General features: G+C 47.9%; 1 protein-coding gene across 1 annotated transcript in view; it reads left to right on the top strand.

The window, feature by feature from the left end:
* LOC132570176 (phosphatidylinositol 3-kinase catalytic subunit type 3-like) overlaps window positions 1-18,118 on the top strand; it is a 181,059-nt gene that overhangs the window by 70,591 nt on the left and 92,350 nt on the right. Inside the window, exon 7 of the mRNA XM_060236610.1 lies at window positions 16,879-16,950. Within this exon, the coding sequence (XP_060092593.1) occupies window positions 16,879-16,950 (72 nt within the window). The remainder of the gene's footprint in view (window positions 1-16,878; window positions 16,951-18,118) is intronic.

The raw sequence follows: 18,118 nt of genomic DNA, 5'->3' as shown, positions 1-18,118 counted from the left end.
GAGCAGGTGCTATGTCTGCCTAAGTTGGAGCGCTCGCAAAGTGTTGTTAACACATGACACACTTTTTCCGTAGGATGTTCCGGCAAGGGATGCACGATTTGAAAGTCTGGCCCAACGTGGAAGCTGACGGTTCGGAGCCCACCAAGACTCCCGGGAGGACTAGCAGCACCCTTTCAGAGGATCAAATGAGTCGGTTAGCCAAGGTGAGGACAAATTTCATTTAGGATGCTCGTGGCTCTAGTCCACAGCGTTCTACCTTGCTGGTGCACCTCTGGTGAGGTGTGTGTTTAGCTTTGTGAATCTTCAGGAAGAGGTTGGAAAAGTGGGTGGAGATGGGTGGCATTTGGGTCAGAATGAATGTCTTTGGATTTGGGTCGGAACGGATGTCCTTGGAAGGAGAAACTAAAGTATGGGCAGGGCTTTTTTTGTAGCGGGAACTCCTTTGCATATTAGGCCACACACTCCTGGTGTAGCCGATCCTCCAAGAGCTTACAGGGCTTTTAGTACTAGGGCCTAACTGTAATCTCTTGGAGGTTTGGCTGCATCAGGGGTGTGTGGCTTAATATGCAAAGGAGTTCCTGCTACAATAAAGCCCTAAGGATGGGGCAGTGTTCCTCTGTATTGTTGGTGCTTCGGGGGAGGGGGGGGGCGTGTGTGTGCAACAGTGGGAGCTTCTGGAGTTCTGGCCCTGATGGTGAACCTCCTGATGGCCCCTGGTTTTTGGCCACTGTGTGACACAGAGTGTTGGACTGGAAGGACCCATTGGCCTGATCCAGCATGGCTTCTCTTAAGAGCAGAGGTCCATCAGTGCCTACTAGCCACAATGTCTAGATGGAACACTCTGTCTGGGGAAGTGATGCTCTGTATTCTTGGTGCTTGGGGGGCAATAGTGGGAGGGCTCCTGAAGTTCTGGCCCTGCTGGTGGACCTCCTGATGGCACCTCGGTTTTGGCCACTGTGTGACAGAGAGTGTTGAACTGGATGGGCCATTGGCCTGATCCAACAGGGCTTCTCTTATGTTCTTATGTGACACAGAGTGTTGGACTGGATGGGCCGCTGGCCTGATCCAACAGGGCTTCTCTTATGTTCTTATGTGACACAGAGTGTTGGACTGGATGGGCCACTGGCCTGATCCAACAGGGCTTCTCTTATGTTCTTATGTGACACAGAGTGTTGAACTGGAGGGGCCACTGGCCTGATCCAACGTGGCTTCTCTTACGTCCTTCTAATGCAAATTCTAGTCCTGGATTCATGAAAGCTATTCTTTCTTAGTGACTTTTTTGCTCTGTAGGTAGGCGCAGCCCTGTTTTTGAGCCTTGCCGGAGTACCATAATTGTCTGAGTGCATCTCTCTGACTTTATTTGACTATCAGGGATGGTTGGGAAAAAGGGGGAAAGTGGGCTTTCTCCTCTGGTTGCTCCAGCCTTGGGGGGGGAGCTTTGAGAGCCCCCGCTGATCATGTGACGAGATCCAGCTCAGACATGCAGCAGCCTTTGTTGTTTCTTAATTAACGCCTTCAAATATTTGACCCTGAAGTGGGGGAAGGGCCTCCAAACTGGGGGATTGGCCCCCTGCCCCTACCTGGGGATTAGGCAGAACCAGAAACCAAAGTGTACTGATTAGTAACCAGTGAAAAAAACCACTGTGTTACTTATGTATTGCAAATAATTGCTCTGCAGATATTTCTTATATCCTGTTCGTGTATTCTTCCACCAAAATCCTTACAAAGGTCCATGAATGCAGCACGACAAAATGCAAATAAATTTCCAATTGCTGTGGTGGTACCAAAATCCACTGTCTGTATCCTTTCGTCGATAGACTTGTGCAGTACCAATAGATGTGCTACTTCTTGCTTGGGTAGCAGTCCGGAATCCAACAGGTACGGCGTGTGCTACGTCTTGCTTGGGTAGCAGTCTGAAATCCAACCGGTGCGGCGACACGGGTCCTCGGTTCAGTCCGTGTTTCATTCACCTTTCTACTGGCCGCTTTTCTTATGTTCTGGAACTCGTGCTTAAGGCAAAAGCCTTAAGGCAAAAGCTCACATGACATGTTATGGCTCTTCAGTTTGGAGAACCGTTCGTGCAAACCGAAGAGACATAACATGTCATGTGAGCTTTTGCCTTACGCACGGGTTCCACAACATGTCACCGCATCTGTTGGATTTCAGACTGCTACCCAAGCAAGAAGTAGCACACGCTGTACCTGTTGGATTTTGGCATTATAGCAATTGGAAATTAATTTGTATTTTGTTGTGCTGTATTCATGGACATTTTGTAAGAATTTTGGTGAAGAATACATGGATAGGGTATAAGAAATATCTGTGGAGCAATTATTTGCAATATATAAGTAACGTAGTAGTTTGTTTCAGTCGTTACCCACCTGGGGATTGGCAAACCCTATTGATACCATTCATTTTTGGCAACGGGCTTAATGTCTGATCTCTCTAAAGCAAATTGGATGTCAAATGTCGCAACTTTCAAGGCGGCCGTCCTTGGTTTTGCGCAGGTCGGAGTGAACAGCTGGAACGGAGGTTGTAAATCTGTCCCTTTCATCCTTTGGAGATTTATCGTGGCCATAAACGAAGGTGTGTTGAAGCTGCAAGGTATCGCCTTTAAGGCCTGCTTACTGTAGGATTCTAATAATAATAATAAAAAACCACCCCACATTATAATCCCCACATTTATAGTCAGCAAATTGCGATGACATCCTCAAGGTTGAATTTTAAGCTGTCGTTACTTTGCAGGCCCGTTGGCTTTGGTGGTCTGATGCCATGTATACTCTTAGGTTTGCGAATCCCCAGGTGGGAAGGATACTCGATATAGATGTGTCAAAAACAGAGTTTGGGTAGCTCAAACAAACACCGTATATTCAATTGCTCATAAATTGCTCATTCCATATACACAAACCATACAAACATATTCTTAAAGTCCCAGTCCACAAAAGTCCACTGTATTCCAAAGCATGCTTTGAGATGCGATTTTCAGTTTCTTGTAAGAAGTGTTGGAGAAGAAAATAGAGACCGGTTTCGGCCACGCCTTTCTCAGTCGTCACTCACAACGTAAATTGCTGCGTCCACCTTCTCCAATTTTTTTTTGGAACAATCGTTCGCTAAACGGGACCCAGTCCTGCTACGTTAATGGGCATCGCCTCACACAAATTCTACGGTGGGAAGGATACTCGATATAGATGTGTCAAAAACAGAGTTTGGGTAGCTCAAACAAACACCGTATATTCAATTGCTCATAAATTGCTCATTCCATATACACAAACCATGCAAACATATTCTTAAAGTCCCAGTCCACAAAAGTCCACTGTATTCCAAAGCATGCTTTGAGATCCAATCTTCAGTTTCTTGTAAGAAGTGTTGGAGAAGAAAATAGAGACCGGTTTTGGCCATGCCTTTCTCAGTCGTCACTCACAACGCAAATTGCTGTGTCCACCTTCTCCAATTTTTTTGGGAACGATCGTTCGCTAAACGGGACCCAGTCCTGCTACGTTAATGGGCATCGCCTCACACAATTTCTACGGCAAGGAGAACTCCTACAAGAGCTATGGCTGACCCAAGGCTATTCCAGCAGCTGCAAGTGGAGGAGCGGGGAATCAAACCCGGTTCTCCCAGATAAGAGTCTGCACACTTAACCACCATGCCAGACTAATAAAAATAAAGTGTGCAATTGTATCATCCCAAAACCATCGCACCCCCACCCCCCCACCCCCGGTCCCTGGAAAAATTGTCTTCTACAAAACCGGTCCCTGGTGCTGAAAAAGTTGGGGAGCACTGCCATAGGGCATAATGGAGAATTGATCCGCAGGTATCTGGGACTCCTGGGGGGGGCTGTTTTTTGAGGTAGAGGCACCACACTTGCAGCATAGCATCCAGTGCCTCTTCTCAAAACACCCTCCAAGTTTCAAGAGGATTGGACCAGGGGATCCAATTCTATGAGCCCTCAAAGAAGGTGCCTCTATCCTTCATTATTTCCAATGGAGGGAAGGCATTTAAAAGGGGTGCGGTCTCTTTAAATGTGATGTCCAAAACTCCCTTTGGAGTTCAGTCATGCTTACCGCACCCTTGCTCCTAGCTCCACCCCCAAAGTCCCCAAATATATTTTGAGTCTGACCTGGCAACCCTAGCTGTAATGACAGGAGGCCTCCAGCCACTACCTGGAGTTTGGCAACACACTCTGGTGGCCAAAGGGCTCCTTTGCCAGTCTGGTGTCGTGGTTAAGTGTGCGGATTCTTATCTGGGAGAACTGGGTTTGATTCCCCACTCCTCGACTTGCACCTGCTGGAATAGCCTTGGGTCAGCATAGCTCTCCTAGGTGTTGTCCTCGAAAGGGCAGCTTTTGTGAGAGCTCTCTCAGCCCCACCCACCTCATAGGGTGTCTGTTGTGGGGGGAGAAGATACAGGAGATTGTAAGCCGCTTTGAGTCTCTGATTCAGAGAGAAGGGTGGGGTATAAATCTGCTATTCTTCTTATTTGTCATTGCACCTTCTTCTAGTGCTGTCTGGAAAGCCAGTTTGGTATAGTGGTTAAGTGTGCGGACTCTTATCTGGGAGAACCGGGTTTGATTCCCCACTCCTCCACTTGCACCTGCTGGCATGGCCTTGGGTCAGCCACAGCTCTGGCAGAGGTTGTCCTTGAAAGGGCAGCTGCTGTGAGAGCCCTCTCCAGCCCCACCCACCTCACAGGGTGTCTGTTGTGGGGGAGGAAGGTAAAGGAAATTGTGAGCCACTCTCAGACTCTTTGGAGTGGAGGGCGGGATATAAATCCAATATCTTCTCCTGTCCTCACAGAGATTATAACTTGAATTTTGTCACAAGATTGGTGGGAGAAGTGGTATAAAGGTTGGGGGGGAGGGACTGTACTTTGCTTGTGCTTCCGTTTAGTTCCTGAAGAGGGCAGTGTCCAAGATATTGGGCCAAAGATTTCACGAAAAAGGGTGGACGTCATGGCCTACAATAACGTCACAACGCTAACTCTGTAATGATGTACCCACAGGAAGGCGGTGGTCGGAGGTGTAGTCAGGTCTCTTGTTTGCTGAGAGATACTTCAAAATGCCCAATTTGAGTACTTTTTGTGCCCCGTGGCGCAGAGCGGTAAGCCGCAGTAAGCCGCAGTACCGCAGTCCAAGCTCTGCTCACGGCCTGAGTTCGATCCCGGCGGAAGCTGGGTTCAGGTAGCTGGCTCAAGGTTGACTCATCCTTCCATCCTTCCGAGGTCGGTAAAATGAGTACCCAGCTTGCTGGGGATAAAGCGGAGATGACTGGGGAAGGCAATGCCAAACCACTCCATAAAAAGTCGGCCATGAAAATGTTGTGGTGTGATGTCACCCCATGCGTTGCTAACGACTCGGTGCTTGCAAAGGGGACTACCTTTACCTTTTCGGGTAAAACTTCTGCTTTAATACCTGAGTTAACACCTGTCTCAAGCTGAATCCTAATAGGATATTAATTCATCGCTGTATCGAATGCAGCGTTTCTCTTGTAGCGACGCCTTTTCGTAAATACAAAGAGGAATTGTATTTTAAAAGCAAACACACGCCCTTTTTACTCTTTTTAAAGTGGACATGAACGGCATTATTAAATAGATCTCTCTGTGACCTTCATCACTGCTCTGTATGAAATAAAGCACTATCAGAAACGCGGGTCCCAATTTGTCACTTTTTAGGAGTGCGCAGTTTGATGGCCCTTGGGAATAAATCCCCCTTTTTCAGTGTGAGTTTCGGATTCTCCGAAAGGGGTCAGCGCAGTCTTCCTCAAGTGAAGTCTGCAAGAAATACTGAAGTTGGTTTCAAGCGAAGGACGCAAATCGGAAACTGCCTTCTGGCGTTGAACTGATCCCCGCTCGCATGCACTGTGGCCTGTGGTGGCAGGAGCAATTTTTTAAAAAATACTACCATGTGTCCTTACTGAAAGTTCTAACAAGAAGTGACATAAAGCAGCTCTAAGAGTGGGTGGAAACGCTGTCATTCTACCGTAAAGTTTCCAGGGATTCTTGGATCTAACTGCTGGGTTAGCTCTGGGAATTGCTGGAAACTATAGCTTCTGCAATTCCTAGAGCTACCCTTTGTCACTTCCTGTAAAAAAACCCCTCTTCTGATAAGTACATAAGCTACATTTTTTTTTTCTCCCCTCACCTTGTGATCCCCACATTGTTCCCCTGGTTGTACTTAGGGTTGTCAATCTCCAGGTGGGGACTGGAGATTTCCTGGAAATACAACATCACCAGACTACATACAATCATAGGATCACCGGAAAGGACTTCATTGCTGAGGTGAAACGCCTCAGCCTGAGAGACGCTGAGCAGTCGGTTTAGAACTTCCAATGATCCTATGATTGTATAATAAAAGGAAGTCCTTCTTCACCCAATGGGTGATTAACACATGGAATTCACTGCCAAGCATAGCCAGCTTCAAGATGGGATTGGATAAGCATATGGAGCAGAGGTCCATCAGTGGCTATTAGCCACAGCTTATCGTTGGAACACTCTGTCTGGGGCAATGATGCTCTGTATTCTTGGTGCTTGCGGGGGGGGGGCACACTGGGAGGGCTTCTAGTGTCCTGGCCCCACTGTTTGACCTCCTGATGGCACCTGGTTCTTTTTGGCCACTGTGTGACACAGAATGTTGGACTGGATGGGCCATTGGCCTGATCCAACATGGCTTCTCTTCTGTTCTTACCTCACCTGCTACCTGATCCTTTTAACTGGAGAAACCAGGTATTGAACCTGGGATCTTCCGTACGCTGAGCAGATGCTCTACCATTAAGGCACAGCCTTCTCTATCTTCGACCGATTAGGTCCATGTAAAATTTCTGAGGAGGGGAAAGGTTAGATTTTGTTTAGTAGTCTGGAAGCGGTTCCTCACGAGCGTGTGTGACTAATAAACGGGTCTCTTCGATGTAGGCCTCTGACAAGGAGCACTTGGAAGAAGTAAGTAGTGAGGAGATGTGGCCTGCCAGCATCCGCCATTGACAGAGCGCATGTTTGTGACCTGTGGGCAACTAACCTCTGATAATCAGAACGCTTCTGTATTGAATCTGTGGGCAGCGATATAGCCTGATGTGCCTGCCTTCTGTTTATGCCTCTTAACTTTCTTATGCTTGTAAAGCATTTTACTAATAGGGTCTTGGGTCATGCAAGACCCCAATTTAGTCATGTTTTTTTAATTGGGGGAGGGGCATAGAAACATAGAATCGTAGAGTTGGAAGGGAACTCCAGAGTCATCTAGTCCAATCCCTGCACAATGCAGGAAACACACAAACACCTCCCCCTAAATTCACAGGATCTTCATTGCTGTCAAATGGCCATCTAGCCTCTGCTTAAAAACCTCCAAGGAAGGAGAGCCCACCACCTCCTGAGGAAGCCTGTTCCACTGAGGAACGGCTCTAACATCAGGAAGTTCATAGAATTATAGAGCTGGAAGGGACCTCCAGGGTCATCTAGTCCAACCCCCTGCACAATGCAGGAAACTCACAAACACCTCCCCCTAAATCCACAGGATCTTCATTGCTGTCAAATGGCCAGTTAGCCTCTGTTTAAAAACCTCCAAGGAAGGAGAGCCCACTACCTCCTGAGGAACCGCTTTAACCATCAGGAAGTTCATAGAATTGTAGAGTTGGAAGGGACCTCCAGGGTCATCTAGTCCAACCCCCTGCACAATGCAGGAAACTCACAAACACCTCCCCCTAAATTCACAGGATCTTCATTGCTGTCAGATGGCCATCTAGCCTCTGTTGAAAAACCTCCAAGGAAAGAGAGCCCACCACCTCCTGAGGAAGCCTTTTCCACTGAGGAACCGCTCTAACCATCAGGAAGTTCATAGAATCATGGAATTGGAAGGGACCTCCAGGGTCATCTAGTCCAACCCCCTGCACAATGCAGGAAACTCACAAACACCTCCCCCTAAATTCACAGGATCTTCATTGCTGTCAGATGGCCCTCTAGCCTCTGTTTAAAAACCTCCAAGGAAGGAGAGCCCACCACCTCCCGAAGAAGCCTGTTCCACTGAGGAACCGTTCTAACTGTCAGGAAGTTCTAAATAGTGTCAATTTTTAAGGGGAGAGGGTTGAAGCACCACAGTAGCCCCATGGCCCAGAATGGTAAAGCTGCAGTCCAAGCTTCGCTCATGACCTGAGCATGATCCCGGCAGAAGTTGGGCTCAGGTAGCCGGCTCAAGGTTGACTCAGCCTTCTGTCCTCCCATGGTTGGTAAAATGAGTACCTTGCTTGCTGGGGGTAAAGTGTAGATGATAGGGGAAGGCAATGGCAAATTGCCCCATAACAAAAAGTCTGCCAAGAAAACATGATGCGGCGTCACCCTGTGGGTTGGTAACAACTCGGTGCTTTCACAGAGAACTACCTTTACCTTTTTGAAGCACCACAGAATGATTGATTTGGCCATGTACCTGAAGCTGCCTTATATGGAATCAGACCATTGACCTATCAGGGCCAATATTGTCCACTCAGACTGGCAGTGGCTCTCCAGGGTCTCAGGCTTAAGTCTTTCACATCCCCTACTACGAGATACCTTTCAGCTGGAGATTCTGGGGATTGAACCTGGGACCTTCTGCATGCAAAGCAGTTGGCCTGCCACTGAGCCGCAGAGCCTCCCACCACCATTGGTCTGAGGTCTACCATATTACCTCCTACCTGATCCTTTTAACGGGAGATACCGGGGATTGAACCTGGGACCGTCTGCATGCCAAACAGATGCTCTAGTGATGAGCCACTGAGGTCTTTCATATCACCTCCTGCCTGGTCCTTCTAACTGGAGATGCTGGGGATTGAACCTGGGACCTTCTGCATGCCAAGCAGACACGCTAGTGATGAGCCACTGAGGTCTTTCATATCACCTCCTGCCTGGTCCTTCTAACTGGAGATGCCGGGGATTGAACCTGGGACCTTCCGCGTCCAAAGCAGGTGCTCTACCGCTGAGCCATGACCCCTGCTGGGGAGGGGGAAGTCTTACATGTCTGAAGATCCTGGTGGGTATAGTTATGACCCTGGAAATCTTGGAGGCTTTGATGAAGTGTTGGCTTTTGTGCGTTGCTCCCTTTGAATTGAGTTTGTTCCCTCTTAATAGCACTAACTGAAACTTTAAACTCAAAGTGTGATGCATGCCAGTTCCGGATCGCACAGATGACTTCAACGTGAGGCTTTGTCAGTCCTTTGAAAGGGGTCTTTTGAGCTTGGATTTGTGCGATGCATGTTTCCATAGAAACACTTGTTCCGAGACCCTTCCTGGAGTGGTTCTGCAGGCATGCGCAGAATGGGTAAACAACATGCTAAATATATTTTCCAATTACGTGAGCACAGATCTCTCCAGTTCGCACCCCCTGAACTGTGCATGGCATTTGCACCCTATATCACTGTCCCAGTGTCCCTGCTCTCTAGAATGAATCTGTGTTTTCTAGGCAATGCGGATGAATCTTGGATTCTCTGTTCCCATTGACGGTAATGAGAGCGTGTCAGGGAATTCTGGGAAATCCTTCCATTCTTTCTTTATTGTCTGCCAAGCAGTAACTGACTTACGGTAACCCTGTAGGGCAGAGGCATCGAACATCAACGGGAGCCCTCTGTGCCCTTTTGTTGTCTGTCCAAAGGAACTGGTTGGCCACTGCGTGAGACAGGATGCTGGACTAGAGTCACTGTTGTGATCCAGCAGACTCTTCTTACGTTCTTACCTGATTTGTTCTGAATTATACTTTGTAGGAAAGCTATAGATAACCATGGATAAATGTGTTCACCGGGAGGAGGATAATGAATAACGGTGGACCTTAGTTACAAGTTTCCTTTTTCCAGACGTTCAGTTCATACACCGATGCAAACTCAGTTTCAGTAATTTTGATCGCACGGTTCATACCACTGCCCACCTGGCTTGCTTTCCGCAATAAGTGTTTTGTTTAGGATTGCCAGTCTCCAGTTGGGCGGATAGAATAGCACTGAAAAAAACAATGAGTATACTTCAATCCTTATATACAATTTATCCTATGTGCAACTTTAAACCAGTGTATACAAATAGCAACGTCAATTTCCAGTTTCTTCCCTCCAGAAAAGTTACAAATTATTACAAACAACAGTTAGTTCCAATACTTTACAATAGAGGGATTTTCAGAAATCCTTCCTCCAACAGAGGAATTTTCAGAAATCGTTCCTCCAGTAAGCAAAGTTCATAATGCAGTCCGTAACTTATTGTGAAATTCTTTCAACTGGAGGGTCCAGGAAATCCTTATGGCCTTCATAAGACGTCTCCTTTAGATTTCAAGGCGTTTCAGTACTGGTCTTCTTCAGTTAATCGGGCTGTTAAAATGGCACCCGATTTCAATGATTTCTTACACAGACTTTAACGCTCAAAGCTAAAACAGAATCATTGGGTTGTCCCCAGTTGGGGCAGGGGATTCCCCAGTTTGGAGGGTCATCAGAAAGGCGGGGGGGGGGGCTTCTGCTAGGCACTCAATTTTACCCTATGGAGACAGATTCCCATAGGGTATAATGGAGAAATGATGTGGGCATCTGGGACTCAGGGAGGCTGTTTTGTTTGAGGTAGAGTCACCAAATTTTCAGCAGAGCATCTGGTGCCTCACCTCAAAACACCCCCCCCCCCAAGTTCCAAAAAGGTTGAACCAGGAGGTCCAATTCTATGAACCTCAAAAGAAGGTTCCCCATTCTTCATTATTTCCAGTGAAGGGAAAGCATTTAAAAAGAATGTGGTCCCTTTAGATGTGATGGCCAGAACTCCCTTTGGAGTTCAGTCGTGCTCGTCACGCCCTTCCTCCCGGCTCCGCCCCCAAAGAACCCAGATATTTCTTGAGTCAGACTTGGCAACCCTAGGTATAATCTAGCTCAAGTGAGTCATATTTGCCCCATTGTGTTCGATCTCAACAATTGAACATTGCTGAGTAGACTTATTGGGGAGCCGTTTCCTTTCCAACCAGTGGCGCTTCTAGGTTAAACGTGGTTAGGATTGCACTGAACAGGTCTCTGGTCATAATTTGTAGGAGAAAAGCTGCTCATTTTTGACTTGATAAAGCCCTTTGGAACACATTTTCTGTCCCTCAGCCTCTCCCACAAAGACAATTATGAGGTAAAATCTTTTGTACATGGTGGCCATTCTACATAGCTTCATTTTTGCTGTGTGTGTGAAATGTACATCGTGTAGAATCATAGATATTGTTTTCGCACCGCTGTCTCCAACACGACGAGACACAAGATTGATTTTTCCCTCCTCTTTAGCGGCAGCCATTTGAATAATACGTCTGTGTATTTCCTCTGTGGCAGCTCACCAAGTCTCACCGGCAGGGTCACATGGTGAAGGTGGACTGGCTGGACAGACTGACCTTTCGAGAAATCGAGATGATCAATGAGGTAGGTCATGGAAGGCATTCAGCTCTTAATGCATTTCAAGACCTGGCTGATTCAGGAGCCTTGGAGCGGTCACCAGCCTGCCGTTTTTTCTCTCTTTCCCCTGAGAACAGCTGAAATGCTCTGAGCTGGTAGACTTCCAGATGGTGTGTGGGCTTGAAACTTATTGGAGGGATTGTTGCTCTTCTCTGGAATATATCTTGCCCACCTGATTATTGAACTTGGGGGGTTTTTTTGTAGCAGAAACTCCTTTGCATATTAGGCCACATACTCTTGATGTGGCCAATCCTTCTGGAGCTTACAATAGGCCCTGTACTAAGAGCCCACCTGAAGAAGACATTGAAGACATTGGATTTATATTCCACCTTTCACCCTCAATCTCAGAGTGGCTCACAATCTGCTTTCCCTTCCTCCCCCACAACAGACACCCTGTGAGGTAGATGAAGATATTGGATTTATATCCCGCCCTCCACTCCGAAGAGTCTCAGAGCAGCTCACAATCTCCTTTACCTTCCCTCCCCCACAACAGACACCCTGTGAGGTAGATGAAGATATTGGATTTATATCCCGCTCTCCACTCCGAAGAGTCTCAGAGCGGCTCACAATCTCCTTTACCTTCCCTCCCCCACAACAGACACCCTGTGAGGTAGATGAAGATATTGGATTTATATCCCGCCCTCCACTCCGAAGAGTCTCAGAGCGGCTCACAATCTCCTTTACCTTCCCTCCCCCACAACAGACACCCTGTGAGGTAGATGAAGATATTCGATTTATATCCCGCCCTCCACTCCGAAGAGTCTCAGAGCGGCTCACAATCTCCTTTCCCTTCCTCCCCCACAACAGACACCCTGTGAGGTAGATGAAGATATTGGATTTATATCCCGCCCTCTACTCTGAAGAGTCTCAGAGCGGCTCACAATCTCCTTTCCCTTCCTCCCCCACAACAGACACCCTGTGAGGTAGATGAAGATATTGGATTTATATCCCGCCCTCCACTCCGAAGAGTCTCAGAGCGGCTCACAATCTCCTTTCCCTTCCTCCCCCACAACAGACACCCTGTGAGGTAGATGAAGATATTGGATTTATATCCCGCCCTCTACTCTGAAGAGTCTCAGAGCGGCTCACAATCTCCTTTACCTTCCCTCCCCCACAATAGACACCCTGTGAGGTAGATGAAGATATTGGATTTATATCCCGCCCTCCACTCCGAAGAGTCTCAGAGCGGCTCACAATCTCCTTTGCCTTCCTCCCCCACAACAGACACCCTGTGAGGTGGGTGGGGCTGAGGGGCTCTCACAGCAGCTGCCCTTTCAAGGACAACCTCTGCCAGAGCTATGGCTGACCCAAGGCCATTCCAGCAGGTGCAAGTGGAGGAGTGGGGAATCAAACCCGGTTCTCCCAGATAAGAGTCCTCACACTTAACCGCTACGCCAAACTGGCTGGCAGTCCTACCTGGGGGACCCTATTTGGGTGGGGAAATGACATATTAATACTTTAAAGACAGAAATGAAGTGACAGTTGTCCTCGCCGATAATCTCTTTCCTTCTCCTTTTTGTTTCAATCTAGAGCGAGAAGCGCAGTTCCAATTTCATGTATCTGATGATCGAATTTCGCTGTGCGAATACGACGACAAAGAATATGCAATCGTGTATTACGAGAAGGTAGGTGTCTTGCGAGGAGGTGGGGCAGCTTCCTTTGAAGCATGTGCTCCCCAAGTGCTATGCGTATATATCATTTTGAACATGTCCTCCTACCCAGATGAGACGGGCTGTTATCTTCCGGGAGGGCAGCAGTCAGATGCCGGGTGGCAGACACCCTTGCCTGCATGCCAGTTGTTCAATCGAGCTTCAGCGTGGTTACAGGTTCCGGTTATTCCTGTAACGCTCTTCAAGGCAGCAGAGTTTTAAGAAGTGCAAGTGATTTAAGGAGTCTTCAGAAACAACTTCTTCGTGGTTTGCTTTCCCTGCCCCCTGCCTGGAAAAAAACAACATCCTAAAACAGGGGTGGCCAAACTTCCTTCATGTAAGAGCCACATAGAATAAATATTAGACATCTGTGAGCCACAAGGCATGAACATCAGATGTTGGGAGGAAGGAGGGAGGGAGGGAGAGAAGGAAGGAGGGAGGGAAGGAAGGAAGAGAGGGAGGGGAGGGAGGAAGAAGGAAGGAGGGAGGGAGAGAAGGAAGGAGGGAGGGAGGGAGAGAAGGAAGGAAGGAAGGAGGAAAGGAGGGAGGGAGAGAAGGGAGGGAGGAAGGAAGGAAGGAGGGAAGGAGAGAAGGAAGGAAGGAGGGAAGAAGGAAGGGAGGAGGAAGGAAGGAGGGAGGGAGGGAGAGAAGGGAAGGAGGGAGGGAAGAAGGAGGGAGAGAAGGAAGGAAGGATGAAGGGAGGGAGGGAGAGAAGGAAGGAAGGAGGGAGGGAAGGAAGGAAGGAAGGAGGAGGGAAGGGAGGAAGGAGGGAGTGAAGGAGAGAAGGAAGGAGGGAAGGGAGGGAGGGCGGGAGAGAAGGAAGGAGGGAGGGAGGGAGAGAAGGGAGGGGGAGGGAAGGGAGGGAGGGAGAGAAGGAAAGAAGGAAGGGGGGGAGGGAGAGAGATGATATTGAATGTATAGCCTACCCTATACTCTGAATCTAAGTCTCAGAGCGGTCACAATCTCCTCTACCTTCCCCACCCCACAACAGACACCCTGTGAGGTAGGGTAGGGTTGAGAGAGCTTTCACAGGCAACTGCCCTTTCAAAGACAACTGTGAAAACTACGGCTGACCCAAGGCCATCCCAGCAGGTGCAAGTGAGGGAGTGGGGGATTGAACCCGGTTCTCCCAGATAAAGAGTCCGCACACTTAACCGCTACACCAAACTGGCTCTCATAATCAGAACCAGGGAGGGAGGGAAGGAAGGCAAATAGATAGGGGAGGGTGGACAGAGAGGTGGAAAGAAAGCACCTTTAAATCCATTCTCTAAGCTGCTGTCTGGCTTGGCTTAGAGAAATGATTTAAAGAACAAATGCCTTCTCCACGCAGTGGTGGGGGCTTCAAGAGCCACACAATATGTGTGAAAGAGCCACTTGTGGCTCCCGAGCTGCAGTTTGGCCACCCCTGCCATAAAACATTCGTATTTCCAGAATCTTTCTGAGCCTGCAGACACCTCTGGAATTTTGACACAGCATGCACAAAATGGCTTCCTCAGGAGACGGAGCCTGCCATACAATGACTGCCACAGCTTGCTATGGAAGATCCTTGCGGTGGGGTCGCAGATGCTGCATGAGTAATGTTGGTAAAAAACTGCACAGCAAATCAGAAGCCCTGCTGGCGAAGAGGCCCACCCACTTTCTATAGCAAGGAAATGTGTCAGTGGGCACATACAGTGCCTGCCTTTGCTGTGGGCAAACCCAGCCCACTTTTGGGAATGCCTACTCCTGCCCGTAACATAAGAGACGAGAATGTAAGAGAAGCCATGTTGGATTGGGCCAATGACCCATCCAGTCCAACACTCTGTGTCACATAAGAACATAAGAGAAGCCCTGTTGGATCAGGCCAGTGGCCCATCCAGTCCAACACTCTGTGTCACATAAGAACATAAGAGAAGCCCTGTTGGATCAGGCCAATGGCCCATCCAGTCCAACACTCTGTGTCACATAAGAACATAAGAGAAGCCCTGTTGGATCAGGCCAGTGGCCCATCCAGTCCAACACTCTGTGTCACATAAGAACATAAGAGAAGCCCTGTTGGATCAGGCCAATGGCCCATCCAGTCCAACACTCTGTGTCACATAAGAACATAAGAGAAGCCCTGTTGGATCAGGCCAGTGGCCCATCCAGTCCAACACTCTGTGTCACATAAGAACATAAGAGAAGCCCTGTTGGATCAGGCCAATGGCCCATCCAGTCCAACACTCTATGTTAAATAAGAGAAGCCATGTTGGATCAGGCCAATGGCCCATCCAGTCCAACACTGTGTGTCACATAAGAACATAAGAGAAGCCATGCTGGATCAGGCCAATGACCCATCCAGTCCAACACTCTGTGTCACATAAGAACATAAGAGAAGCCATGTTGGATTGGGCCAATGACCCATCCAGTCCAACACTCTGTGTCACACAGTGGCCAGAAAACCTAAGTGCGATTAGGAGATCCATCAGTGGGGCAAGAACACTAGAAACCGTCCCACTGTTGTCCCTCCCAAGCACTAAGAATATAGAGCATCACTTGCCCCAGACAGAGAGGTTCCAACGATAAGCTGTGGTTAATAGCCCCTGATGGACCTCTGCTCCAGATGTTTATCCAATCCCATCTTGAAGCTGTCTATGCTTGTAGCCACCACCACCTCCTGTGGCAATGTATTCCACGTGTTCATCACCCTTTTGGCAAAGAAGGACTTCCTTTTTATTCGTTTTAACGTAACTACTTAGCAATTTCGTTGAATGCCCACGAGTTCTTATATTGTGAGAAAGGGAGAAAAGAACTTCTTTCTCTACTTTCTCCATCCCATGCATAATCTTGTAAAATTCTATCATGTCACCCCGCAGTTGACATTTCTCCAAGCTAAAGAACCCCAAGTTAAATTTGCACCTTTCCTCATTTCCATCCCACGGGAGTATTGGCTGATCATGTTAGAAGGGCGATGAGCCTCGGTGGTTTAGTTTTCAGTTTTACCTACGACAACTGACCTCCAAGTAGGGCCTGGAGATCTCCTGGCATGACAACCAATCTCCAGACGTTAGAGATCCATCTGCCTAGAGAAAATGGCTGCTCTGGAGGATGGACATCTGGACATTATATTCTGCTGAGGTCCCTCCCCTCCCTAACCCTCGCCACAAATCTCCAGGAATTACCCAACCCAGAGGTGGCTTCTTTCTTTCTTTCTTTCTTTCTTTCTTTCTTTCTTTCTTTCTTTCTTTCTTTCTTTCTTTCTTTCTTTCTTTCTTTCTTTCTTTCTTTCTTTCTTTCTTTCTTTCTTTCTTTCTTTCTTTCTTTCTTTCTCTATCCTGCCCTCTCTGCAAGCGGACTTAGGGCAGCTAACAGTCAATCAACACAGAATTTAAAATTACAATTTAAGGCAGTAAATGGTAATAATTAACGATTAAAATCCATTTCATGGTGCAGTATAAGCGGGACCATGACTTCCTTTCTTGTGGTGGATCTAGTGCCTCATGAGTGATGTCGCTCAGCAGTGGAGAGCAGCAGTCCTCTCCCGTTAGATATTAAAGGCCTGTCAGAAGAATTCCGTTTTACGGGTCCTGCGGAATCGGGCAAGATCCCGCAGGGCCTTTATGGCCGCTGGGAGGGCGTTCCATATTTCTGGTGCTGCCACCGAGAAGGCCCTAGCTCGTGCAGAACACAGTCTCACTTCCCTTCGGTCAGAGATGGATAACAGATTTTGTGTTCCTGAACGCAGCACTCTCTGGGGAGCATATGGAGAATCCTTGTCTTGCAACTCTTGTGCGTTAAGTAGACTTGGCAGGCCTGCCTGTCGTTTGACAAGATGAGCGGTTTCATGCGCCTCTTTGCACTACTTTTTCATCTAGGATGGTGATGAGTCCTCTCCAATTTTAACCAGCTCGGAGATTGTTAAAGTTCCTGATCCCCAGATGTCTATGGTAAGATATGATCTGTGTGGCACTGCTGGGAGGGGAGCAGGAGGGCGGAGGGGTATGGGGGGCTTTTGGAAAAAAATGTAGAAATAAGAACGCTAAATAATTCCTCTGTCTTCCTTTACAGGTTGATTTATTTGACCTAAGGTCTCAAGGCAGGCCATACTAAATTAATTTTTCATTATGGTGGTGGTGGTTGTCGTCGTCATCGCCGTGGCTTTTTTGTAGCCAATCCTCCTGGAGCTTACAGTAGGCCCTGTACTAAGAGCCCTGCAAGCTCTTGGAGGATTGGCTGCATCAGGGGTGTGTGGCTTAATATGCAAAGGAGTTCCTGCTACAAAAAGCCCTGAGGGTGGGGGGTGTCTGAAAATGTGTCATCGTCATCTTCTTCTTCTTCTTCTCCTCCTCCTCCTTCTCCTCCTCCTTCTTCTCCTCCTTCTCCTCCTCCTTCTTCTCCTCCTTCTCCTCCTCCTCCTCCTCCTTCTCCTTTTTCTCCTCCTCCTTCTTCTTCTCCTTCTTCTTCTTCTCCTCCTCCTCCTTCTCCTCCTTCTTCTTCTCCTCCTTCTTCTTCTCCTTCTTCTTCTTCTTCTCCTCCTCCTCCTTCTCCTTCTCCTCCTTCTTCTCCTTCTCCTCCTCCTTCTCCTCCTTCTCCTCTTACTCCTCCTCCTTCTTCTCCTCCTCCTTCTTCTTCTCCCCCTTCTCCTTCTCCTCTTCCTCCTTCTCCTTCTTCTCCTCCTCCTTCATCTCCTCCTTCTCCTCTTCCTCCTCCTCCTTCTCTTCCTCCTCCTTCTGCCTTCCTCCTCATGGTTATATATATGTATTTATATTTTAAACCGTACTTTATTTCTAAATTTGAAATCAGTTCCTTTTTTAACTCTATCATTCCCCCCTTAAAAAAACAACAACCCCATCTTTTCCTTTTGTGTTGTCGCCACCAAGAAGACTTTAGCCACAACTGAAGTGATCCTCGAATCTTCCTCCTTTAATAATGTGGCCTCAGTTCTATCAGCAGACACTAAATTCCTCCGTTTTGGACCCAACCATTTTGCTCTACATAGGCCATAACATGGATGACGTGAGGCTGTCCATCTCTCCCCATCCCCATCTGCAGTATCTGTCCTGGAATCTGATAGTCATATAGGGGCGCCTCAATGTTGTGTGCTGTAACAACTTC

The sequence above is a fragment of the Heteronotia binoei genome, chromosome 4 (assembly GCF_032191835.1).
Source record: "Heteronotia binoei isolate CCM8104 ecotype False Entrance Well chromosome 4, APGP_CSIRO_Hbin_v1, whole genome shotgun sequence".
In the NCBI taxonomy this organism is placed as follows: Eukaryota; Metazoa; Chordata; class Lepidosauria; order Squamata; family Gekkonidae; genus Heteronotia; species Heteronotia binoei.
This window is presented reverse-complemented; position numbering and strand designations above follow the sequence as displayed.